This window comes from Cryptomeria japonica, chromosome 8, assembly GCF_030272615.1.
Source record: "Cryptomeria japonica chromosome 8, Sugi_1.0, whole genome shotgun sequence".
NCBI lineage: Eukaryota > Viridiplantae > Streptophyta > Pinopsida > Cupressales > Cupressaceae > Cryptomeria > Cryptomeria japonica.
Genome location: NC_081412.1, coordinates 398,418,073 through 398,444,634, shown reverse-complemented (window position 1 = coordinate 398,444,634; position 26,562 = coordinate 398,418,073). Strand labels below are relative to the sequence as shown.

Genomic DNA, 26,562 nt, shown 5'->3' with positions numbered 1-26,562 from the left:
AGTCTGTTTCCATGGATGATTTGCAGTTTAGATTCATGAAGTTCGTTTAAGCTAAAGTCTTGCATGCTAAGATGATTTATATCTCCTATGTAAATCACTTTTCAAGAGAAATAATTAATAAATATTATTCATAAGTTTTGAAGTGGCATAAGGATTCAAAGGAGTGATGTGAAAGACAAGAAGAATAGAGGGACGAAGTCTTTCAAGAGAGGTGAAGGATTGGGAGGCTTAAAAGTCTTGTTTACACCCCAATGCAGCTTATTGGGGAGTTAACAAACCATCCCAGCAGCTGGGAAAGGTTATTTGGAGAGTCCAAAGACAAACAGTACTCTTATTTTTCTAGTTGCCAGCCAAGGAAATCATCCTAAATTAAAGTCAGCATCATATTATTCAGATTTGGGGGTCATAGGTTTATGAATAAATTGTTATAAGAGCCACAACCTTTGGGAAAAGTGTGCCACAGCTTTTAGGAAGAGTTTCACAGCCATTAGGACTCTCTAATGGGAGGACCAACCTTTTTGAAATTATCTGAAAGCTTAAATTGCAGCGGTTTCAACTAAATCAAATCATACATTTAGTTTTTGGAAGAGTTTAAATGCATGTAGGACTCTAATAATGGTAAGCTGGCTGCCTTACAACATAAATGTGATGCCATACCATGTTATATGCTGCAATAAAAATTTCGAGCTTGTACAACTTCAAATAGAGAATCAAGATTGCTGTTTGGAGTGATAAGGATTATTATTTGTGTTTAATATTTAATAAGCTGCTGTCCAGGTCAAACGCTTCAAGCACCACAAGTAGGTCAAGCTGCTCAAGCAGGCGAAGCACCTCAAGCTTGTCAAGCTCGTCAAACACCTCAAGCACCTTAAGCAGGTCGGCCATTTGGAATATAAAATATTGATGTTTTTGTGGTCTAATGACTGTATTTTCTGTAACAGAATTATATATGTAATGAAGGAAATTTTCTATGCATAATATAATGCAATAATTGGTATATTTGGAGTTGTCATCAATATTTGAAAATATGGAGATAATGTTATGCTAAATATTGCCATATTCTCTCTAATAAGTTGAAACAAAAATCAAACAACGGACATTTAAACTGCTTGACGGAATGCCTACGCATCAACTGTGCAAGCAAACTATTTGACAAAATATCTGTGTTTAAAGGTTACAAAAAAAAAGTAGCAAACAGGGCAACACGTTTCAGGGGCCTAACCTTTCTTTGCAATGGCTCCCCTCAAACTTGTTGACTATACCTTAGGTAGATTTATTTCTCTCTCTGGATATAGCTTCTCATTCCCATCCCACCTTTGCTTAGTTGCATGTAGAAATAAACATCACACTGGATCTTCTTGAGGAGATTTGGCTTAGGGTTGAAAATCACATTTGAAAGCAATCACTCGATTACGAGAGGGTCGCTTTTAGGTGAAGAGCTTGTGTTGACCTTGGCCATCTAGCTAAGGCGTCTTAGCCAAAAAGAAACAGTATTCCTTGTCAAGCTTCTTGGTGGCAAGGTGTAAAGCTCATCACCAACGTTTTTGGGTGTAATGTCCCTTTTTAAACCTAGGTGCGTGGAGAGAACCCTTTAGCCTATTTCATTTCCATAGGCTAAGTCAAGGATTCGAAAAGGGAATAATTTAATAGATTAAATTGTTGCCTTAAATTCTTATTTTATGGGAAACTTTGGTTTAATTAATTATTTTTATTAAGAGTGACCATTTAAGTTTAAAGTGACTTTAGGGGAGTCCAAAAGTGAACTAAAAATAAAAAGGGGTCACTTTATGATAAATAAAGTAAAAAGTTTCTCAAAAGTTTGAAAAGGGATATAAAACGAGTTGCAAAAGGGAAATTTCTAGTCTTTGGGTCATTTCATTTTCTCATTCTGAAGTTTGACTTTGAACATCTTTGTTCAACTCAAACCCTAAGACAAAAACCCTAAGGGTTACTGGCTTCGAAGAAGGGATTTTTATTCCCAGTCAAAATCGAGGGAATTCAATCAAGAATCTCAATTGTGCTGAAATGGAGAAGTGGAGATTTCAAGCTAGATTGCTATATTTTCCAAAATCATAAAATCTACAAGCAACAAATTTATAGAGGTTCGCAAGCAAATATAAATTTGCAAGTGAAGTTAAATCAATAAGGATTTGCAGGAAAAATATATTTGTGAAAGAATTACTATTGATTGTGCTGGTCAATCATATTAAACTCCCGTGTTTAAAATAGTTGAATGCCATTGATATGAAGGTAGCTTGCAGGGTTAATGGAAGTGATGACTATTATGTTGAATATATAGCTTGAATATACCAGCCGCAGCATTGTGAGAGGAGGCATTTGAATTTGGAAGGCATTGGATGTGTTTGGAAGGCTTGGCATCTACTATATATAAAAATAAGTGAAAGTCATATTTTAAACTCAGCCACTGACCTGGAGACTGCCATGGGATTATGATAAGAGTATCACTGGGGTTGAAGGAGATTGATAGCAAATAGGATTCTATGTCTGCTGACCAGTTACATTGCCCAGTTTAGGAAAATATGATTTAAAGAACTTTATTCAAGAAGTAGCCAAAGGAAACTGATATATGTTATATGCTTGGAAACTGATAGCAACAGGAATCATGGGTTGTGCAAGCCTGGAGAGCAAATGAAAATAAAGAGAAATAACCTTAGAGTGCTGCCATAGGGAAATTGAGCTGGGTTGGACACTATTTATCAGCAATCTATAATTGTATTAAGGAGCTTCAACTACCTGTATACGAGATGACAGGTCAGAACTCTACTCATTTCCTATCACTATGTAACTCTGCCAATTAAATACCATTATCATAAATTCCCAGATTTCATAAAACTAGTTTACTGTGGAATTAATTGTAAGTTTTTATATTGCAATTTGAATTCAGAAATTGTAATGCGTTATCATCCTATTTGCCATTCTGTCAAGCGCTTTGCAAATATATACACACACTGCATAAAAAAATAGTTCATTATATTGGGCCTACAGATCCTTTCCTTGGCTGCAAGGAAATCCTTGGCTCTTTTGTTAGATGGATTTTCCTCTATCCTTCAAGACAAGGGTTCTTTTTTATCTGGATGGACAGGCTATTGCAAAAGCGAATTCCATGAGTAGCTCCCCACGCATGGATGACTGGGCAATGGTTTCTACTAAGAAGTCTTATTCTAGAAATTTAGCCTCCTCCATATGATTCTAAGGGACCAAAAAAGAAGGGGTTAAATTGATTAGTAGGGTGTAGATTTATTTTGTCTTTTTAGCTTGTTTTTCTTGTGTGGTTTGGGTGAGTTTATAACCTGATCAGGGGTTGATTTGTAAGATCAGTTGTAGCAAACTTGCTGATTTCTTTTGGTTGTCCATGACCAGATACTTTGGCTTTCTTTTGTAGCTTGTTTGGATCTTTACTTTTTCCGACAGGTGAAGGCCCCAATAGAACCCTCAGTTTACCAATCAAAAAGAATAATACAATACCTTGGCTACAAAAAAAATCATGTAAAGGGCATTAATTATTTGAAGATAAAACCATGCAAACTCATGTATTTATCACAATGAAAAAAAATGTGACTAATGCTTTAGAGCTGAACATTGAAAGTTTAAATTGAAACTATGCTTATATTTGGCACCCAAATCAGCACAATGAATTTTACTGCTCCAAATAAATGCATATGCAATAAATACTTAAATACATAAAACCTTGTAGGGTCCAAGACCAAATGTTATTTGTTAAATTCCTTGCATGTTTACCAGCTCTAATTAATTATATGCAAGCAAAAGAAATGAACTTGAACCTGTCTGGGGATCAACTTCAAATTTAAATGCAGCAGTCACAATAGCATGAGCATTTACTCTTCTCAGAGCAACCTTCTGCCTGAAAAAATGAGAATTGCTAGGTAATGCTGGAATATTTATCTCTGTTATCACCTTCCCATCCATGTCCATGCCAAAAAATTGCTCAATATTAACAGATTCAGGCAATCCGTTGCAGTAAGCATAACATATTTTCATTCTTGTTTCAGCAGCCATCAGGATAGTTGCAAGGTCTGAAACAAAATCTGGATGTTCATGTGCCATCATCAAGTTCCCAGCAACACTTCCAATATTGCGTACTTGAGGAGAAGCAACCTGTGTATTATTTCAGAAGGGTATTATGATGCTGAAGTGCAATACCAATGCACCTCAAGAAATCAAAAGCTACGGAGAAACAATACTATTTTAAGCAGCAGATGCACATAAATTAAAGAACTGCCTTATAATTCTGAAATTCTTAACATATTACATAAGTAGTTTATTTAACACAATTATCTGTCAAAGAAATATAGCCTATTATATAAAGGTAGGATGATGCCAAATTTAGCGAAAGAAGCTCAGCAGTTCCTTGTGAAACATCTGAATGTGCATGTCAAGGAGGACAGATAGAACTTGATTCCATCCCTAAACCACAGGTTACAGGGCAATCTAATTATTATCATAATTGATTAATATCCTTGTGACAGCAAATGCCATTACAGCAGATTTCAAGGCATTTCATCACCCAAATGAGGATCAAAAACAAATTTCTGGAGGATAAAGAAGAGATTATAGAAATGTAAAGGCATTTTCTGAGAATCCATTCTCATGAATTTATTTCTGATGCCTTTTCAAAAAACAATTTCCAAATTCTATTTTGTTCCAACACTTCAATATTTGTTGGAGATATTTGACCTTCTCCATGAATCTATACATTTTGTGTCACCATAAATTATCCACTTATTGCCTCCTATGATATATTTTGCTCAAGATTTGGGTTTGAAAGTCACATTTGCTCAGCGATTTTGGCAATAGGATTTTGATCATCACATCAATCAAACGCTTCATCAAGGTGCAGTTTTGATTTGAAAGGTCTAAGGATTGACTTAGAGACATTGTTATCCAGTCTTTTGAAAGCAGAAGGGGCAGATTTTGAAGGAATTCTATTACATTATCAGACATGTAGTAACAAAAACAGCAAGTTTGGGCAAGGTCAGACATTAATGAGAATTTCCAAGTTCTGATTTGATGTAAAGTATCAACAATTTAAGCAGACCTGATTTTGGCAATTTTTTTCAGATATATCCTGTCTATAATTCGATCAGTATCATCATGTCCAGATTTGAATGGGTTGTAGGAAGCTTGATTTTTGCAGATCATTCCTAATGTTTTGATGCAAAATATTACTTTTTTTTGCATTTCAGGTTTGATAGAAGGATGGAAAGCTAGAAAGGGGAGGATAAGTCATTCATTTCAAACATCAAACAGTCTAATTCAGTGCAGATTGAGAGACAAATCCAGCAATCAAGATCAAAGATCAGAACAAAACAAATGAGATCATCAAGGCCGATTTCTCTAGGATTGAGAAAGTGATCAAAGTCTGCAAATGAAAGTAAAAATACCGAGTAGCAATGAGAGAATTGGTGCTAGAAAAGATTAAGTACGGTGTTCATCAAATTGTGTTTTGTACAAATCAAACCCTTAAGACCGATCTGTCTTAGCAAAGAAGGGCAATCAACATTTGATCTAAAGGATAAGCTGATACAAATGAAGGCCATTATGCCGATCTTGTAAATGAATCACTAAATACTGATTCAAGTAAGCATATCAATCCATAAATACCAGCTTGACTGAGGGAAATAAGGTGATCATATTAGATAGTGAACAAATGAATTCTTTAGCAAACAAGGCCCTGAAAGCCGATCCACCTTGATGAAGGAAAGTGACAATAGCCTGATCAATCAAAACAGATCTTACAAATGAGCCTTAAAAGGCCGATTTGATTGCTTGCAAATCCAAAGTTGATTGATCAAATCATTCAAAACAAATGAAAATGCAATTACCGATCAAGGATAACATGCAAATGAGGAACTCAATGCCTATTAAGATCTTGTGGTACGAATGGAGCCTCAAATGCCGCCAGCATATAGTGCAAATGAGAGAAGAAAAGCTGCTTGAGTTTGCAAATACAAGTGTGACAATACAAATGAAAGCAAAATTTTAATAAGTGTTGGGTCATTTCCTTTGACCCTGAAAATTTTCCTTTGCTCTCTAAGATGTCCGATCAGCATGAGGCATAGTCAAAATTTGAATGGAAGAAGTGCTTTTTGAGGTTTCTTGGTGGTTGGAAGGCTGAGCTAACGAGCTGGACATTTCTTCCTTTGCTCCTCGAGAAGTTCGAATTTCTTCCTTTTCTCCTCAAAAGTCCGAAATTCTTCCTATGATCATGGGGAATCATGACCGCCAAAATCAAAAGGGGTTTGATTTTAAAGTTTCAAAGAAAAATATTTAAAAGGCAAACCAAGTCGTCTGGGAGATGAAAGGATGCACCCTTTCTCACATCAAAGCCTATATAGAAGGGTGTTTCATTATATTTCAAAGCATCATTCAAACGATCTGCATTCTGATTTAGATATCAGGGAGCAAAATACATCAAGAGCAATGATTTTGGTTACAAAGATTAATCATTTCATTGATCAAACTTTACTCTAAAGCAAAGCAATTTTAGACAGTGATCTGGGCAGAATTGTGTGAAGTTTTGTATATCATCAGACCTGTAGCTGCATCAAGGATAAAGAATCAGATTAAAAATCAGCCCATGAAGTAGCCAAAAGTATGAAGATCAGACCAATCAAAGATCATATCAGAACAGAGGATGTTTGATCAGACATAGATCAGACTTTAACCAGAGCTAAGATATCATTTGATCAGATGAATCAGAGCACATAAGAGGTGAAAGATAGGTAAAATTCAGTAGGAATTATATATATTTTTTATGCCGCCTTGTTTGTTTTGCAGGTAACAGCAAGATGAGCATAATACAATCAAAACTTTCATTGCATCATAGCGACATGAAAAAGTTTAGTTGATCAAGACATCATCTCAATACCAGGAAGTCAAGACCTTGGAGCATGAAGGAAAGATAACTTACATGATGAACGAATGTTTTACAATCTTGAATTGCCTTTGGGAATCCAAGAATCATAAGAATCATAGTCAGTACATTGAGGAGTTAAATCTAACTGGGTGCATCATTCATCAAGTAAATCATGAATAAGGAAAGATCAATCATCATCGTCACATTAAGCAAACTGAATAATGTGAGTATCAGGAGATATTGCTCGAGGCATCAACACTTGCTTGTGACGAGGTATCAAGTCTACCAAGCAAACTGAGGTGGCATCCTTGTCATCACTAACCAATCAAAGGGTTCTACATCATCATGTCCAAATGCAATGTACCTAACGCACCCATGGAGGCATGAACTTTAAGCTACCTACCCTCATATTTCATTGGTTCAAATTCAATATTGAACCTAAATGTAATTTTCTCATTGGCCAAAAGGAGTTTGTTGTAACAAACCCTAATTAGGGTTTCCATCTTGTAATCCTGGCCATTGATTTGAGCCATTCATTGTTAAGAGCTATCTATATAAGGCTCAGTTTTCTCATTTGTAAAAGGTTAATAGCAGGTTAATAGTTAATAGATCAATAAGCAAGTTAAATAGTTCAGTAATAGCAGATAGTAGCAAGAGTAGAATAGGAAGAGAAAGCAGAACTTGTTGCCAAAGTTGTAAATAAACTTCCTTTTCATTGAAGTTATGATAAATGTGTTGTTTCCTCTACAATTGCATGGTTTCTTGTTGGATTTTCATGTTAGATAATGATAATTAGATGAATGAAAGAACTTTGTGCATGATCAATGGTGAAATTCATATATCCATACTACTAGCAGTTTGCTGATTGTAGACTTGTCTTGCATAGTCAACTGGATCTCTTTAGCCAAGCTTCACTTCAATTGCTACTTCTTCATTGATACGCATCGTCTTGATGATGTCTATGTTCGTGGTGGTGATTTGAACACCATATGCTTACCTTAGGAGATCGCACTAGCTTTGTGGAGATGTTGCTCACATGTCAAAGCTTGGCTTAGTTGGAGTTTCACCAAAGATTGTCAATCATTCCTACATTCTTAGGAGTAGATTAGACTCCTTGAACCCTATGCCTTTTGCCATTTTATTTTTTTAAGCAAGTAGTTAGAATCTAAGTTCCAGCAGCATTCAAGCAGTTCAAGCACATTCAAGATTTAATGTAAGTCCCCTTGGATTACCAGCAATCACATCAACCAATTGAGCTATCCACACATCATGACCTGACTATAGAAACCTTGGATTTGTCTTGGTTGATCACATCATTTAGCATCCAAGAAGATTTTGATCAAGGGAGGATAGAATATTTTTGGTATTATATTCTAAGTTTGAAGTGTCTAGAAAACACATCAATAGATACTAATGTATGGCATAGGATATTTGTGTCAATGATGTCGTAATGAATAAATAAGTATGCACCCACCTTCCAACATGTGCCCATTTCCCTCATTGCCTTCATACAATATTTGACACTAGAGGTTGAACTACACCTAGACATATGGAGGTTGGGCTAAAATTTTCTACCCATGCTAATTCACCACCACTCAATGCATTAGATCGTTCCTATCAAAACCAAAATTGATCCACTAGTAGGTAGCATAAAAAGTCCTCTAAAATGTCTAAGGAACACTTGACTTTGACATCTTGTACCAATACACTTTAAAGTTCAACTTGTTAGGCTTATAGACACTCTGCTTGGGTCGATTCTATTCAATGTTCTAGAGGATGTGTTCCCAAGAAAAAACTAAAGATTTCCAAGACAAAGATATTCCAAGATGTGGGAATTCACCACCACTCAATGCATTAGATCGTTCCTATCAAAACCAAAATTGATCCACTAGTAGGTAGCATAAAAAGTCCTCTAAAATGTCTAAGGAACACTTGACTTTGACATCTTGTACCAATACACTTTAAAGTTCAACTTGTTAGGCTTATAGACACTCTGCTTGGGTCGATTCTATTCAATGTTCTAGAGGATGTGTTCCCAAGAAAAAACTAAAGATTTCCAAGACAAAGATATTCCAAGATGTGGGAATTCTAAGGAAATGCCCCCCCCCCTCCCCCGTTCATTCCAACACTACCTATCAAGGGACATTTCGAGGGCATGCCCTTGTTTTGGGGACTCCACAAAGATGTTGACGCATCATTGGGACCCTCAAGGGACTCTATCACATCTCCCAAGAAAATTAGAGATGCCAAGGCATTCCAAACATCAATTCAAGCAAAAAGTGCATTTTTGTTTAAATCAGAAAATTTTGGATGTTAAAACTTAATGTCAATAACCCTAACCCTAATGGTCTACAAACTCCACCCACACCCTAAGGAGTCACAAAAATCTATAAATAGGCATCTAAGCCTTGCTTCAAATCACTCTCAAGTTTCAACACCAAGGTTGGAAGTTGCAACAGCAAGCTACAAGGGTGAAAAGGATTGTAAGGGTGAGAGTGGCAGGATAGGAAAAGAGAGTGCAACAAGAAGAGTGAGCATTTGCCCAGTCTTCATTGGGTGAATGAGAGCATTAGGGAGAGTGAGAGTGAGAGTGAGAGCAAGAGGAAGAGAAAATGCAAAGTCTTCATCAATCAATATTTGATTCAATGCAATCTTCATGCCTCAAGGTAATCTTTGGCCCTGTTGTCCTCATTTTTTGTTTCCAAAAATGAAGGACCATTACATAAATTTTTTGTGAAAAAATGAAAGAAAAAAAATTACTCTGTGGCACGCTTCCCGAGGCAAAATTTTGACTAATCCTTGGATTGGCTTAATCCTTGGTCCATCCTCGAACTACGTTTCGAATTTCGTCGAATTCTGGGTTCGTTTGCTATGTCTTTCTTTCAATTTCGGGTTTTAAAATCCTGATTGCAAGTGGAGAATTTTCTTCAAACTGCAAGTTTTAATGATGTCCATTGTTTTGGTCTTTGTAGGGAAATTTTCAGTGTTCCACGGGGACGCGTCCCCCCCCTTTTTGGGCGCGTCCCCCCGTCAGAGACGTCTCGGGGACGGGGGGACGGGGACGCGACGTCCCTCGCCGTCCCGCCACCGCCACCGCCACCCAAACGCCACCGGGACGTGGAGACGTCCCCGCGTCTCCGCGTCTCCCAGGAAGACGTGGAGACGTCTGGGCGTCTCCGTGGGAGACGCCTCAGCGTCTCCCCATCCCTCAAGAGACGCTCAGGCGTCTCTCGAGGGACGGGGAGACGCCTAGGCGTCTCCGGCGTTCCCACGCGAAAAAAGGCACTTTTTTCAAGTTTTTTAAAAACATGTGCCTTTTTGGGGGGGTTAAGGGGTAACCCTAATTGGACGTGGGCCCCACCCTACCCCCCAAAACAACACAAAAGCATGTTTATTTTGGATTTCACTCTCATTTTGGAAAACTGATTTTTTTTCCAGCAACTTGAAGAGGAGGAAATACTTGAAGAAGATTGATTGAAGGGGTGAGAAAAGTGATTGCAAGTGTGATAGGAGCTAGAACAAGCAAGAAGAAGAGGAAGAAAAAGATTCTTCTACATTTTGGAGAGATTTTTCAAGCACAAGGTAGGGTTTTTCAACTTCTTCTTGTTTTTTTTATGTTTTACTTTCTGATTTTCATTGTTCTATGTCATTTTTGGTTTTTTTTTCCCTATTCATCTCAAGACTCAAAATGAGATTTGATGTTGAGTCTTGAGGGCAAAATGATTGGGTTTTTCAACTTCTTCTTGTTTTTTTTTTGTTTTACTTTCTGATTTTCATTGTTCTATGTGATTTTTGGTTTTTTTTTTTCCCTATTCATCTCAAGACTCAAAATGAGATTTGATGTTGAATCTTGAGGGCCCTCAAGATTCAACATCAAATCTCATTTTGAGATGAATAGGAAAAAAATTTAAAAATATATTGTTAAACAAGGCTGATTTTATTTTTATTTTTATTTTGTGAAATGCAGTGTCAATTTCACAATGAGCTCCCAAGGCATGAGTGAAGATGACATGGAAATCCATTCTCATAGTGAGAATGATTCAGAATATGAACCTGAAAATGAGGGGGGTGACCATGGGGCTGATCCTGGAGCCCAATCTAGTTCTATGGCAAGTGCACCAGCTAGTACAGGTTACCCTTCAGAGTTGTTGGCACCATATGCTAGGGGTCATTTTGATCCTAAGTCTCCTCTAAAACAGTTTGCTTCACGAATATCAATACAAGGCACTGCATCACATTTAAGTGGGGGAACAAGGAAGTGGAAGTGCAATATTTGTGAATTGTGACAGAGAATGGTTCGGTAGCATTAGTAGGGTGAATGCACACTTTCTGTTTTGGAGAGGAAAAGGCGTGAAACATTGTAAGCTTTTGGAGGAACCCAAAAATATACAGTACAGAATTGAGTTTAACAGGCTTTGGGGGCTTCCAGATGACACAAATATTTCAATGCCTACTACTTTGTCTGCTAGGGCATCACTTCATGACAACCAGAATGTGCCAGTGCCACATACTTCTCATGCTTCGCAGGCGGGAGGAATGATGTTTGGATCTCCATCTACTTCCACTTCTATTACTGCCAGGGCTGGGAAACGTAGGTTGCATACACCACAGAGCAACCCCATTGCTGATATGTTTAATGTGCAGCTGAGAGATGAGATAGATGAATCCATTGGCAATTTCTTCTTTGCCAATGGCATTCCATTTCATGTTACACGGTCTCCTTATTATAGGAAGATGATGGATATGGTGGCCAAGGGAGGACCATCTTATGTGCCACCAGGGGAGACGAAAATGAGGACCTCGATCTTGGATAAAAGCTATTCCAAGATCAATATTTTGATGGAGAAGATGAAGGCATGTTGGGTGGCATCGGGGTGCAGCATAGTTATGGATGGGTGGACGAACATTAGCCATCGTCCACTCATCAACGTCATGGTCACATGTGCAGAGGGCCCATACTTCCTTAGAGCAGTTGATTGTACAGGGCATCGTAAAGATGCTGATTTCCAGTTTCAGGTCCTCAGGGAGGCTATTGAGGAGGTTGGGCCACAAAATGTGGTCCAAGTAGTGACAGATGCAGCCTATGTGTGTAGAGCAGCAGGGAGACTCGTTGAGGCAGCCTATAGACACATTTGGTGGACCCCATGTTGTGTGCATGCCATGAACAATGCACTCAAGGACATGGGGAAGATTGACTGGATTAGAGGAGTGGTCACCGATGCGAGAGATGTGCAGATGTTTATCTGCAACCACCACACTTCACATGCACTCTTCAGGACCTTCGCGAAGAAGGAGTTCTTGAAACCAGTTGAGACTAGATATGCATCCTATTTCATTCTCTTGGAGAGGATGATTGAGTTGCAAGAGGCATTGCAACTCATGGTTATGACTAATGAGTGGAATAGGTGGGCTGAGGCCAAGACAGAGCAGGGGAGAAGGGTGAAGGAGATAGTGAAGAGTGATGTGTTTTGGACTGATGCGAAATACATTGTCTCCATCATTTCTCCAGTATTCCAGGTGATCAGATATGGGGATGGGGATGCACCTAACCTTGGAGAGGTGTATGAGTGCATTGACTCTATGCTTGACCAGATGAGGGCTGCTGTACGAGTGAAGGACCCCTCTCTAGCATTCTACAATGAGCAAATCCGACCTATCATTCAAAGTAGATGGGACAAGTTGAACACTCCTTTGCATATGGCTGCCTTTGCCTTGAATCCTAAGTGGTACAAGGCTAGACCGGGTAGAATGACACCGATTGAGGATGATGAGGTGAAGGCGGGTTTCTTTAGGTGCATAGAGAAGATGTTTGATTCCAGAGATGTCGGCACAATGCGCACTGAGTGGGGAAGATTTGCCACTCTTAGAGGTTATTTAGATGCGGCAAAGATGGATAGAGACACTATGGCACAGGAGGACCCACTTTTGTGGTGGACTTGTCATGGCCCGAAATCTTTGACCACCACTCTAGCCATCCGTTTGCTATCCCAGGTTTCCAGTTCTTCAGCTACTGAGAGGAACTGGTCTACATATAGCTTCATCCACTCTCTTAAGAGGAACAGACTTACCTCTAAGAGAGCAGAGAAGCTTGTGGCTGTACACAGTGCTTTGCGTCTCATAGACCGCAAGACACTCGTGTACAAGGAGAGTCCAGCGGCACGATGGGATGTAGAGCCAGAGGAGCCTTCACAGATTGATGAGGATGATCCTACCACTTCAAATACAGGGCTAGTTGGTGTGAGCTTGAGGGACCTTGATCTTCAAGAGTCCAGCAGTTCCAGTGAGGAGGAGTTCGCAGATGATTAGAGGCCTCCATTAGCTACATTTTGAGTTTGTCATTTTGTCTTTGACTCTAGTCTCTTTTGTAATGCTATTGCTACACGTATTTGTATTTGGCTACTCAACTCATTGTAGAGATGAATTATGTAATCATCTTTATTATTATAGACTTTGCAATGGCATCAGATATTCGTATTTTCGTTTTCCTTTTTCGATATTCATATGATAGAAATGAGAAATCTCCAATTTGACAATTTCATTTGTCAAATTTTATTTAGCATTTAGCAATTAGTATTACTAATCTAAGTAATCTTGGTATTTGCTATAGTTTCATTTGAAATCTAATTCTTATACTGTTATACTGTTATACATCTTTTCAAAACTAGTTTTTCAAGTACTATATGTATATATATGAGCACCACCACCCCGCCACCCCCCTGCCGCCGTCCCCCCGCCGTCCCCCTCGCCGTCCCCAAATTTAGGCCCTTGGTCCCCCCGTCCCGGAAACGCGTCCCCCTCGTCCCCCCGTCCCCCCGTCCCCAACGCCCGTGGAACACCGGAAATTTTTAGCTTATTACATGTGCATTTTTATTAAAAGATGAATACTTGTAATTTGTTTTAAATTCCCCTTTTATTGTTTTTATTATTTTTATTGTTTTTTGGCTTTTTTAGTTAAAATAGGGATTTTTTGGTTAGTGTAGTTCTCTCCAAAAACCCCTACTTTAATGGTTTTTACATGTAATAGGGATTTTAAACCCCTATTACATGTGGGCAAGTAAGTTATAACTTGTTGTAGGGGTTTTATTTCCCCTTTACAAGTGAGTAAAACTTGCATCTCTCTCCAAAAATCCCGATTTTGCCTTGTAGGTGAAAAAGTGACAATTTTAAACTTGCACTTTGGTCTAAAAAACCCGATTTTGCTCATAAAGTGCGTTTTTGACATTTTAAACTTGCATTTTGTTCTAAAAATCCCGAATTTGGCTTTGTTGAGGAAAAAGTGAAAATTAAAACTTGTCATATCTTCCAAAAAACCCGATTTTCACTTATGCAAATTCGAACTTGTCATATCTTCCAAAAAACCCGATTTTCAGTTGGAAACAAATTTGTGGAAATTTTCAATCGATTTTTGTGGAGATTTTCTAGGAAGGAGAGGCGTTTTGGATTTCACCCTATTCCTATGCATTTGTAAACACTTATCACACCATTTGGGGTTTGCATTTACTGATTTTTTGGTCTAAATCAGCAATCACGTGTTTCCAAAATGCCACATTTAGGGGGATCAAAACTTCATGAAGCTGCAATCTCCTAGTTCGTTTTTACCTCTCTTACCTAGGCGTGGAATTTGTGATAAGTTTTCAGTCATTTAATGAGCCATTCAAGAAGCATTTGTTGCCACGTTTTTTCCACGTGACCCTCCTTTGGCTACGTATTGGAAGGATTTAATGCCATTTCTTCATCTCCTCCTTGGGCGTTTGGCTTTGACACTTTCATACATGGTATTTCCCTAAGGATTTGGCCCTATTTTCTTGCATCTATAACCACGTTTTTGCAACTAAAAACGTTTTTCCAAAAACGTGGCAAGGGTTTGGGGATTGCGGTTTGCTTCTATTTATTGGATATTCTTCTTCATTCCAGGTTTGATTGCATTTTTGGAGAAGCATTTTCAGTTTGAAGAAAGGTGTGTTCTATTTTCTTTCTTTCTTTCTTTTTATTATTTTCTTGCTTTCTTTGTTTTCCTTCTTAGTTGCATTTTTGAAAATATGTTGTTCTTCCCCCAAAAAATTGGTTTTTGTGAGAGAGATCTTCCCCTTGGTATGCAATTTTCGAATTGCATTGTTCTTCTCATATTCCCTCTTTACTTGTTTTCAGGATTTTTAATCCCGATTACAAGTTCGCTGAAAATTCTTGTTCTTCCCTTACGGTTAAGGAATTTAACCATTTTTTGTTAAAATTCCAAGTTGAAAAGTGTGAAATACCCCCCCTTTCAAATTCGGGTATTAAAAACCGGATTACATGTTGAAAAGTTCTTCCCATTTTCATGAAAATGACATTCCCGGATTTTCCCATTTCTATCCATTCATGTTTCCCGTATCCGTACTTTCCATTTCCATCATTTTCCGCAAGTCAAATTCTCATTTTCCATCCATTTCTCCAGTTGCAAATTTACAAGTGTACTTGCATTCGGGTTTTAAAACCCCGATTGCATGTATGTTCTTTCCAACTTGTATACTTGCAAAAATTTCCCCAAGACCCGAAATTGGTCAAAGTCAAGATTTTTCCATTTCTATATATTTCCCCTCTTCCTCCCACAAAATCGTGAAGTTCAAGAATCGAAGTTTTTCCCATTTGAAGAAGGAAGAATGATATTTGTAGCTCACTATGATGTTGCCTTAACTCTTTTAAGTCTTCATCACAGTATTCCAGGTTCACAATCAATGTCAGATTTTCCGGCATCTCCAGTTTCAAAAAAGATGAAGTACAAATATGACAAATATTAGAACGAGGTAGCACCTTCCCAAGTTTCTTCCCCTTTGGATCATATCAAAGATACGGAAATAAGGCACATGGATATGTCGGAATTCATCAAGAGGATAGAAGATCCACAGGATAATAACTTGCAGTGGTTGTTGGACAGTCATATCCATCATGCATCTTCTTTCCCGATGGCTGCCCTAGAACCTGAGTTTGTTCTCGCCTGCGCCCATCATTTTGACAAAGAGACAAGAGTCATCAAAAATGATGATGGCGAAGCTATAATCCGTCTTGATGCAGATACGATCGAAAAGGTCTTCAGAATACCTCCTGCACCTGTTTACATGGAAATCTCCAAAGAAAGTGCAGCAGAATATTACGTGAAGAGGGAAAAAGATTGCAAGCGACATATCAACAGGTGGATCCAAGAGCCACGAGCCTCCTTCTCAAGGTGAGCGAAGTTGTACCACTGCGATTTCAAATGGGAAATAGGAGACACCATAACCCTTCTCAGCAGGATGATGGGCCTCGAGTATTCTAATGTCTTTGAGCCATGGATGTATCAGTTCATCATGTTCATAAGGCAGTCTAATCACATTTCATGGGAAGAAGTCATCAGCGATGCCTTGTGTGAACAACTTGCAGCAATCCCTACCACCATGACTTTCTTCATGAATTCGTATTTGGTATACTTGGCAGCATCACTTAGACACTTTCTAGGTTTTTCTACCAAGGGTGATCACTCACTTATACCAGTTTGGGAATATTATGACCAGTTGCCGTTGAGACCCAGCAGATTGCATTTCAGAAGAGTTCAAGATGCATTCTTCTGATATTTCATGTGCCAGTTTGACAGAACTCTAAGGAACAAAAGAGTATCGGATGAGGCATGGGAAAGGGTGTACGAATATGAATGTTTGTTTCTACAGTTTCCCACCTTCACCTATATGAGGATCGGATGCTATGGTGGTCAGCCATATATGCTTCCCAGATACCCAACTGATAAGATCATTCTTATGGAGTTGGGAAGAGAGATCATGGCTGTCCACACTTTTCAGTCGGCTAGACACAAGGTTGGAATGGGGATCACTACCACAAATCCACTGAAAAATTGGTCGGTATTCCCTTGTCACATCTGTGAAAGCTAAGGCCATGGAGACTGAATTGCAAGAAATCAAGCTCAAAAAGTTTAAACCTAGAGCTGATTTTGATTACAGGGGTATGAAGGAGAAGATCAAAAAATCCTTTCTGCATGTGCATTGCATTGAGGACATCTGGGTAGATCTCCGCACAGAAGCCGAAGTTCTGAAAATGGATTACTGCAGGCTCACTGTTGAGCAAATTGTTGATTTGAACTTGGTGGATATCCCACAAGGGATGATTGATGATGGGCACATACTTGATCCTGAATACATTTCTCGGAGGGTTGAGGAAGCTCCACTTCCTTTGATCCAATGGTCACACAAAGAGTGCATATCCATCCTCGAGAGATTTCAGCCTGTCTTGGCTAACACTAACGCACGGTTGAAAAATAATGCTATTAGACTTATAAAAATCAAGGTTGGAAAAGAAGATGATTCTATGGGGCCTCTTAGACGTAAGTCTGAGATTCAGGTTGACAAGAAGGAAGGTGCATCATCTTCGGGCACAAGAATCAAGTTGCAAAGTTAGTCGTGCAGTAGTTCTTCCTCCTGAGGAGACGACAGTTCGTGGGAAGGAAAAATCACGATTTCATGTTCAGGTGATCGATCTGGATAATCCAGAAGAAGGGCAACAATCTGATGATGCTCCTAAGTCTCCAGTTTCAGACTCGCCTCATGAGATCATTCCTCCAGTTTCCATTGAGACGCCTCTTTCTCCTCCTAATTTGCTTGTGGATGAATCTCCTCAGAATGCTATTCCCATTTCAGCATATGAGCCATCTCCTGATCATCAACAAGAGATTGTGTTGGAAATTCCTAAGGATATTCCTACTTGCATCCAGTTATCAGAAATTGATACTTCCACTTCTGATTTTGAAGAGTTTATGAGGCAATCTACCTGCCCGTTGGTAACTGAGCAAAACATGGTCATTGTCCAAACAAATATTCCTCCCAGGATGACCACGGTGATTCAAACAGAAACTGCTTCTCCTTTGCCTACAGCTGCTACTAAAGGGGAGTTGATGACTTTGCCTCCATGGCATAGTTCTTTTACTCCAAAAAGGAAGAAGCAAGAAATCTCACCTAATGCCCTCACCTGATGCCTTCGACTATCAGCAACTGAAACAGTCCAGATCCAAAGTTGCTTAGAAGGCCAAGACTATCTCCAGAGTAACTGTTGACAGCAACAAAATGAAGGTAGCTAAAATTGTGGAACCTATTGCAGATAAGCCACTTGAAGAAATGTCAGCTGTTGATTATAAGGTTACAAGGATAGAGTTGGGCAAACAAACGCATGAGATCATTAAATATGATGCTCAGCTTTTTGTAACTTCGCTGGTACAAAGGTGTGATGAACTTCTAGCAAAGAAAGACAAGCTAGAAGAGGAAAACTGACAACTTATGGCAGCCATTCATAAAATCACAAAACATGTTGCTGAAGGGAGTAAATCCGTAAGTTCTTCTAGTTCTCAAGAATCAATTCATAGAGTGGAAAGGGTTGCTCAGAAGGTACAAGCACTGGATTCCTGGGTTGATCAGCTTCATGATCTATGTGCACAGGTAATGAAAGACATTTTTCAGATGATGTCTAAGTTAGAGACCGTTGAGGAGAAACTGGATCAGACTTCTAATACTTTCAAAAAGAATCTGGAAAGTGTTGAAGAGAGTTTGACAATCTGGTGTACCATGCCCGAACAATAGCTAAGTGTTTTGCAGGAGCATGCCATCATCTCTTCCAGGGTCATGTACTTGGAATTTGAAGAACTCGTGGAAAACAAGGCCCTTGTTCTTAAATCCCTCATTGAGGAGATCGGTGATGCAAAGAGATTCCAGGGTGAAGTTTTCCGAGATATTGTCTCACATTGTGAACGAGCCTCTTGCAACATAATAAGTCAGGATGGAGAGCTAATTCCAAAAGAAGAAGTTCTTGCTGATTTACAGTTGAGGATTTATAATGAATGGAGGAGCAAACAATTCTCGACCGCTTCAATTCAGATATTGATGAAACACCAAGCCTTTTTGCATGAATCTAGTCTATCCTGAATAAAAACAACTCTGCCCTCCTCCGGTGTCATGACACTATTGTGAAGACCATGGTTGTTGCCAAGAACACCCATGAACCGAATCCCGAGGAACTACAAACAAGCAACTAGAAATTTAAAGGATTCATGTCTTCACGTAATGCAACTTAAGTGTTTTTCAACACTTAGTTGTGTTTTCCCTCTTTTTGTAATCTTTCATTGTAATTTTGTTTTGACAAGTTACATGTAAAAGTATTTTTTGTAAAATGCAAGTTACACATTACTTGCACTTTTGTAATTACATGTAAGGCAACTACAAGTTGTGTCCAATTAGAACTGTAGTTGGAATAAGTCTTAGTTAGTTATTGAAGTCTTAGTTAGTCATTGAATAACTCTTGGTGGTTGAGAGAATCTCTCACGTTAGTTAGGATCCTCCCACCTTTTTCTCAAGGCTCCTCTTCTATAAATACTTGAGGGGTTTATTATAATCTTTGTCTTTTGGAAAGCAAGCAAAAACTCTGCCAAATTTACAGCAAAGAAGTCTTTGAGCTTTCATGTGTAAATTCAAGAATTGAAAGGAATAGAAGGAAATTGCTCAAGCTTTGAGTCTTTGTGCTACATTCTTGAGTTAGTGTTCTATATTATCTTTCTTGCAAGTGTTCCTAAAGAGCTTAATCACTTCTGATTTGGAATCTTTGTGCTGCAAGTAGTTGAGTTTAATATAGATTAGAATAAATATTTTGTTGATAGAAGCTGCAAGTCTTTGTGCTTTCACTTGTTCTTAGGAGAATTTAGGAATAGATTTTGTGGGAAATAGTTGTGAGTCTTTGAGCTTACACTACTTCTCATTGTTTTAAAGAAGAAAAAGAATAGTGTTTTTCAGTCTTTGAGCTGTCATAACTTGTTCTTTATAGCATTAGTGTAGAAAAGGGTAGATAGGACTTCACATAATTAAGTCTTTGAGCTTAATATTGTCGTCCTGTCCCGAAGGAAGTGACGAAAGTCTTTGCACTTTCAGGAAACTTCATTTCCTTTCTCTCATTTCAATTGAAAGTGGTTATTGTTGTTTATATTCAATTGCTATCCTTTTCTGTGAAGAGAAAAGGATATTGTCTTTCTTGAAAGAAGAAGAAAGATTACTGTCCCATCCTATTTTATTTTCAAAGTTGTAGTTAGATAGGGGGAGCCTTCCCTTAATTAGGAGAGTTTTACTCACGTGTTGTGGTTGAAACCACAATTTTGTATATTTCCCCAAGTGTACAAAATTTTCAACCAACAGGCCCTCCATAATTCATTCCTGAATTTGAAAGATCAAATTAATGATCATATGACAGTTTTTTTAATTTTGTTTGTTTGTTTTCAATTTACTAATTTATCTATTAAGTAATTTTGGGGTTTACAATTTAGTTTTTGTTGTCCTCATTTTTGTTTTAAAAAATGGACCATTACATAAAAAATTTGTCAAAAAATGAAAATTTTACTCTATGACATACTTCCCGAGGCAGAATTTTGCCTTACCCCTAGACTGGACTATTCCTCAGTCCATCCTCAAACCACGTTTCAAATTTCGTCGCATTCTGGTTTCGTTTGCTATGTTTTTCCTTCAATTTTGGGTTTTTTCTCCCTGACAGCAGGTGGGAAATTTTCCGTAAGTTGCAAGTTTTATGTTTTTCCTTGATTTTAGTGTTGTAGGGAAATTTTTAGTTAATTACAAGTGCACTTTATGAAATTAGAACTTGTAACTTACTTTTTATTTCCCCCTTGTTGCTTTTTGGATTTTTAAGTCATTGTAGGAACATTTTGGGCATATTACAAGTGAACTTTAAATTATAAAGTTAAAATAAAACTTGTAATTCTTTTAAAAAGTTCCACTTAAGTGATTTTAAGTTATGGTAAGGGTTTTTCTCCTCCATTACAAGTTTTATAAAGTCAATTTAAATTGTAATAGGGATTTTATTTCCCTATTACATGTTTTATTTTTTAAGTTGTTTTTGTGACTTGTAAAAGGAATTTTATTTTCCCTTTACTAGTCTTTTGTTGAGTTGTTTAAAACTTGTAATGGGAGTTTTATTTCCCTATTACAAGTATTTTAAATTTGTTGTTTTCTCTCAAAAACCTGATTTTGCTTTATGAGGGGAAAAGTGAACATTTTAAATAGGTAAAAAGGTTTAAGAAACCCGATTTCCCTTATTGCATGCATTTTAAACTTGTTGTTCTTTCCCAAAAACCCAACCAGCAATATTGGAGGATTTTGTTGAAGATTTCCACCGATTTTTATGCAGAAATCTTAGGAGGAAGGCGTTTTGAATTCCTTTCTATTTTCATGCATTTTCCAACTCTCTTCATGCCATTTGGAAGACATTATCGCTGGTTTTATGGTATTTTAACAGCAAAAACATTTTTGAAAAAAGCCTCGATTTGCCTCATTCAAGTGCCATGAATCTTGTCTTTCCTAAATCGTTTTGGCTTGTCTTACCTAGGCGTGGAGGTTGGGTGCTTTACTTGACCGATTCTTCATGCTTTTAATGGGCATTTTGATACATATGGCGTTTTTTTCAAAAATGTGGCTAGGGTTTTGGAATGTGGTTTATTATCTATTTTAAAGTTTCAACCTTCCATTTCAAGGATTCCTTCTTGTATTTTGGAGGACGTTTTGATTGATCAAGGTATGTTTCTTTCCTTTCTTTTTTGTTTTTATTTCTTGTTTGTTTGGTTTTCCTTGGTCAATTTGTAAATTTGTTTATATGTTGGTTTTGCCTAAAATCGGTTTTGTGAGAGATTTTCCCCTTTGGTCCAAGTTTGCAAGGCAATTTGTGAATTGCATTGTCTTTCCCATTTTCCCTCTTTACTTGCATTTGGGATTTAAAAGCCTAATTGCATGTAAGATGAAATAGTTGATCTACCCTTTTGGTTGAAAAATCTTAACCATCTTTTGGTGAAATTCCAAGTTTCAAAGTTGGAAAAAGCTTGTCTTTCCAAAATCGGGTTTTTAAAACTTGATTACAAGTAAAAGTTCTTCCCATTTTTCATATGGTCAACATGGAAAAGTTCTTCAAAAATCCATTCATAACCATCCGCACTTGTTTTTGGTCATAAGCTTCATTTCCCTCATATCAACATACCATTCCCACCATTTCATCCACTCATTTCACACCTTCATTCATTTTTTCCATTTAAAGTCTACCTGCAGTCAGCCATCCAAAACCCGAAATTGGTCCAAAATGCACTAAAAAAACACTTGAAAATGAGTCTTAAAGGTCCAATTACAAGTGCAAACTTGTGTTTACCCATTACGCATATGAAGTTGCATATTTGTTCCCCACAATTGCAAGTTAATGCTCTTGTTTATCCCACACATATAATGCAGCTTCCAAAACCCGAAATTCACTTGTGAGCCCATTTTTGAATCAGTTTATCCCTTCCCTTGTCAATCCGGTTTGTGCACACGACCTACCAAATCAATGGATTAAGCCATGGGCCTTATTTTGCAAGTAGATTTCAAGATTGGAGGATGATACAAAGAAGAGATACAACAACAATTCATGGTTGTGAGCATAGAATGCTTTCAAGACAAAGATGGTCATGACATAAAAAGAGGAAGGCAGCCCTTTCCCTCTTGAAAAGCTAGTACTACCCCAAGCAAAAAGATAAGGATGCAAGTTCCTGTTCCAGTTCAAGATGTCTTTACCAATCTAGAATACTTCAAGTTCTAGCATCCTGACGCGACATGAAGATCATCACAGACAAAGGATGATGCAGTTAGAGTCGTGTCTTTAGACACATGGAATACTTTTAGTTATGCATTTGTAATTTTGTTTTGACAAGTTACATGTAAAAAAAAAATAATAACTTTGTAATTGCAAGTTAACTTATTACTTGCACTTTTGTAATTACATGTAAAGCAACTACAAGTTGAATTCAATTAGGACTGTAGTTGGAATAAGTCATAGTTAGTTGTTGAATAAGTCTTGGTGGTTGAGAGAATTTCTCAAGTTAATTGGGATCCTCCCACCTTTTTCTCATGACTCCTCTCTTATAAATACTAAGGGGGTCTATTGTAATTGATATCTTTTAGAAAGCAAGCAAAAAACTCTGCCAAATTTGCAGCAAAGAAGTCTTTGAGCTTTTATATGTAAATTGAAGAATTGAAAAGAATAGAAGAAAATTGCTCACGCTTTGAGTCTTTGTGCTGCATTCTTGAGTTTATGTTCCATATTACCTTTCTTGCAAGTGTTTCTTTGATAGCTTAATCGAATCTACTTTGCAATCTTTGAGCTGCAAGTATTGGAGATTAATTTAGTTAAAGTAGAAGTTCTATTGGGAAAAGTTGTAAGACTTTGTGCTTGCACTTGTTCTTAAGAGAGTTTAGAAGTAGATTTTGTGAGAAATAGCTGTGAGTCTTTGAGCTCACACTTGTTCTTGTTGTCTTGTGTAGAAAGAATAAGATATTTCGGTCTTTGTACTGTCATAATTTGTTATTAATAGAATTAATATAGAAAAGGGTAGATAGGACTTCACATAATCAAGACTTTGAGCTTGATATTGTTGTCCCGTCCCGAAGGAAGTGACGGAAGTCTTTGAGCTTTTAGGAAACTTCATTTCCTTTCTCTCATTTCATTTTAAAAAATGGTTACTGTTGTTTTATATCAAATTGCTATCACTTTTCTGTGAAGAGAAAAGGATAATGGCTTTCTTGAAAGAAGAAGAAAGACTGTTGTTCCATCCCATTTTATTTTTAAAGTTATAGTTAGATAGGGAGAGCCTTCCCTTACTTAGGAGATTTTTACTCACACACTGTGGTTGAAACCACAATTTTGCATATTTCCCCAAGTGTACAAAATTTTCAACCAACAGTTTTACAAATGAAATTACTAATTACATTATAGTTTTTAAACTTCTAGTTTTAGCTTTACAAATTTGCAATTTATAATTGGATAAAATCAGTATTTGGGTGTTTAAATTTTCTTATTAAATTATTTTTAATTTTTTTCTTTTGCAAATTTGAATAAATATAATAATATTTGTTTAAAATTTAAAAGTTAAAATAGAATCTCATCTTTTGTGTCTCATCTACTTTGTGCTCCCTACAACCTAAAGTAAGAAAAACAAAAGCGAAATTCTTGTTTGATGAAGGTAAAAGAACAAGGATTCATATTTTGTTGTAACCTCTACTTTTGCGCTTCATGCGACAAAAAGTAAGAAAAACAAAAAGAAAAATCCTTAAATTTGGAGCCCTTGCATAATTCATTAAATTTAATGACAAGAAGTCCCCTTTGAGCCAATTTGCAACCAAAGTACAAGAAAAACTTGGGTCAACAAGAGGCACTAGGTTGTGGAGATGTTATTTCGGTCTACAAGAATTTCAAAGCAGCATTAAAAGAGTAAATACACACTTTCTTCATATCTTATCAAAGATGTAGAAGTATGTAAGGCATTGTCACTTGAAAAAAGAGTTGAAATAAATAGACTGGGGGGTTGTGGTTATGACTAGACACTTGTACCTGCTACCCTACCATTGAGGAGGTCTACTCCTACTAATACTAGGACTGTCCAAGATCCATGAGTTTTAGTTCATTATACTACTACTTTTCCATTTAGTTCAAAGGCAGCAGAGCCTAAGGATAAATATAGAATGACTACTAGTGCTGCTGCAAACACAGTGGCAAAACAATACAATGAACATATTTGGCCAATCATTTATCATAGTTGGGAGAAGCTCAACAATCCTTGCACATGGCTGCCAGTGCATTGAACCATGAAATGGTACGTACAAAGACTTGGAAGAGTCACCCATATATAAGATGTTCAAGTGAAGGCGTGGTTCATGGTTGTTATTCAGAAAATGTATGATTCAACATAGGCCAAATGAGTAGACAAAATTTGCCACTCTTAGGGGTTATTAAGAAGTGGCCAAGATGTTAAGGACACTATAGCTGAAGTGATTCAATTCTATGGTGGACTATGCATGGGAATAATTCTTTGACAAGCACACTAGCCATTTGTCTAGTTTCTAGTACTTTTGTAGACATCTAAAAGTTGCACAATGAATTAAGTGAATTTTATTCATTTAATTATTCTTAATTCTTCCTATTAATTAAATTAAGATTTAATTAATATACCCTTCTTCTATCTAAGCCATTTAATTAAAAATATCAATTTATCCCCTTTCCCATTTTAATTAAATCTACATTTAATTAAAATCTCATTTGTATTTAAATAAATCTAAATTTATTTAAAAATCTCCCCACTTACAAGTTGCAACCACAATTGAAATAAATCAATTTTATTTTAATTAAATTCTATTTTCCCCACCCACTTGCATTTTCCTACATCTCCCACTTGTCTCCTAAACCCCCTTTCTAAATTCTTCTAGAACCCATCTAATCCCAATCAATTAGCCTAATCCCTCCAATCATCCTCTTTCCCTAAATTTGAGGATGTCGCTTCTCAAATTTGGAGAAAAGTCTTCCAAAAGCAATAAAGCCTCTATGTCTTCAACAAGCTAACTTGTTGAGTTCCCCCAAATTTGGAAGGACTCTTACAAATTTGTCTCCAAAGTCTTCCAAACCATTAATGGTTAACTCACCCTTTTGGCATGGTTAGAGACTTTTTGCCTAACTCAACCTTCATCTAACCCAAGGGTCTCATCAAGCATTCATGGCTTTACCCTTGGTTATCCCTTTAACCCTTGCACAAGAGTTTACCCCTTGGGTAAAAGCTTTGTCCAATGGACAACCCTAACCTGTAATGTCACCTTCTCCGCAGTGATTAGTTATGTTGGCCGTTAGCCTAATTCGGAGGCCCGTAGGCTAGTCGGGGGCAGAAATTAGGGTTTCCTATTTTCTAGGAGGATTCTTTGGTGTTTTCAGGGGCTATATGTGAGAGTTTGATAGTTTGGATTCTGGATTCCTTTTGGGTTTTCAAAGAGCTTCGGGATGGTTAGACATGCATCTGCATCGAGTGACTTTTACAAGGCTTACTATTTTTAGTAAGTGCGACGACTGTTCAGAATGTGGTTAAAATCACTTTGGAAACACTTACTATTTTTAGCAGTATGCTATTTTTAGTAAGTACTGTTTTTAGCAGTTCTATTTTTAGCAGGATGTCAGCAGGCTTGTTCAGATGGCTATTTCCAACAGGTCAGTTTGAGCAGTTGGTCTTCCCTCATGTTTTGGTGCTATTCTTGGCAAGGGTTCCTCGGCTCAGTTCAGTGACTATTTCTAGCAGGGCAATTCTCTCAGCTTGTTTCCCCATATCCTTGGAGCTTGTTTTGGCAGGTTCAGTATTTGATGAAAAATGGTGTTCTAAATTAAATTATAACTTAAGGCAAAGGTTGGACGATTTATTTAAAAGGGGTTGCTTAAGTTATATTGATATATAAGTCATTTCCTTAATTATATATTGGGTGATTTATTGTTGAGGAAAAAATGTTTTATAAAGTGAAATATTAATACGGCAAGATGGATGCCTTATGGAGAAATAAGTTAATTTTATAATATATTTCACTTATCTATCTTGGATGCCACATTATGATTTTATTGTCATTTTTATAAAAACAATTTGCTCCTATGAGAAGGTCGATTTGGAGAAAGGAGAAATGAAATGTAATTTCAAAATAATGTGAAGTGAATGTGCATTTGGATTTGGCATTCATTTTAAGGGATTGTGAATTTGAATTTGGGCCCTCAAAATCTATAAATGAGAGTGTTGGGCTTCTCATCTGGTATCAAATGAATTTGCATCATTATGC

At 37.3% G+C, this 26,562-nt stretch overlaps 1 protein-coding gene across 1 annotated transcript in view; it reads right to left on the bottom strand.

The window, feature by feature from the left end:
* The window catches only part of LOC131079441 (uncharacterized), a 408,813-nt gene that overhangs the window by 357,569 nt on the left and 24,682 nt on the right, over window positions 1-26,562 (bottom strand). Inside the window, exon 4 of the mRNA XM_058017395.2 lies at window positions 3,804-4,137. Within this exon, the coding sequence (XP_057873378.2) occupies window positions 3,804-4,137 (334 nt within the window). The remainder of the gene's footprint in view (window positions 1-3,803; window positions 4,138-26,562) is intronic.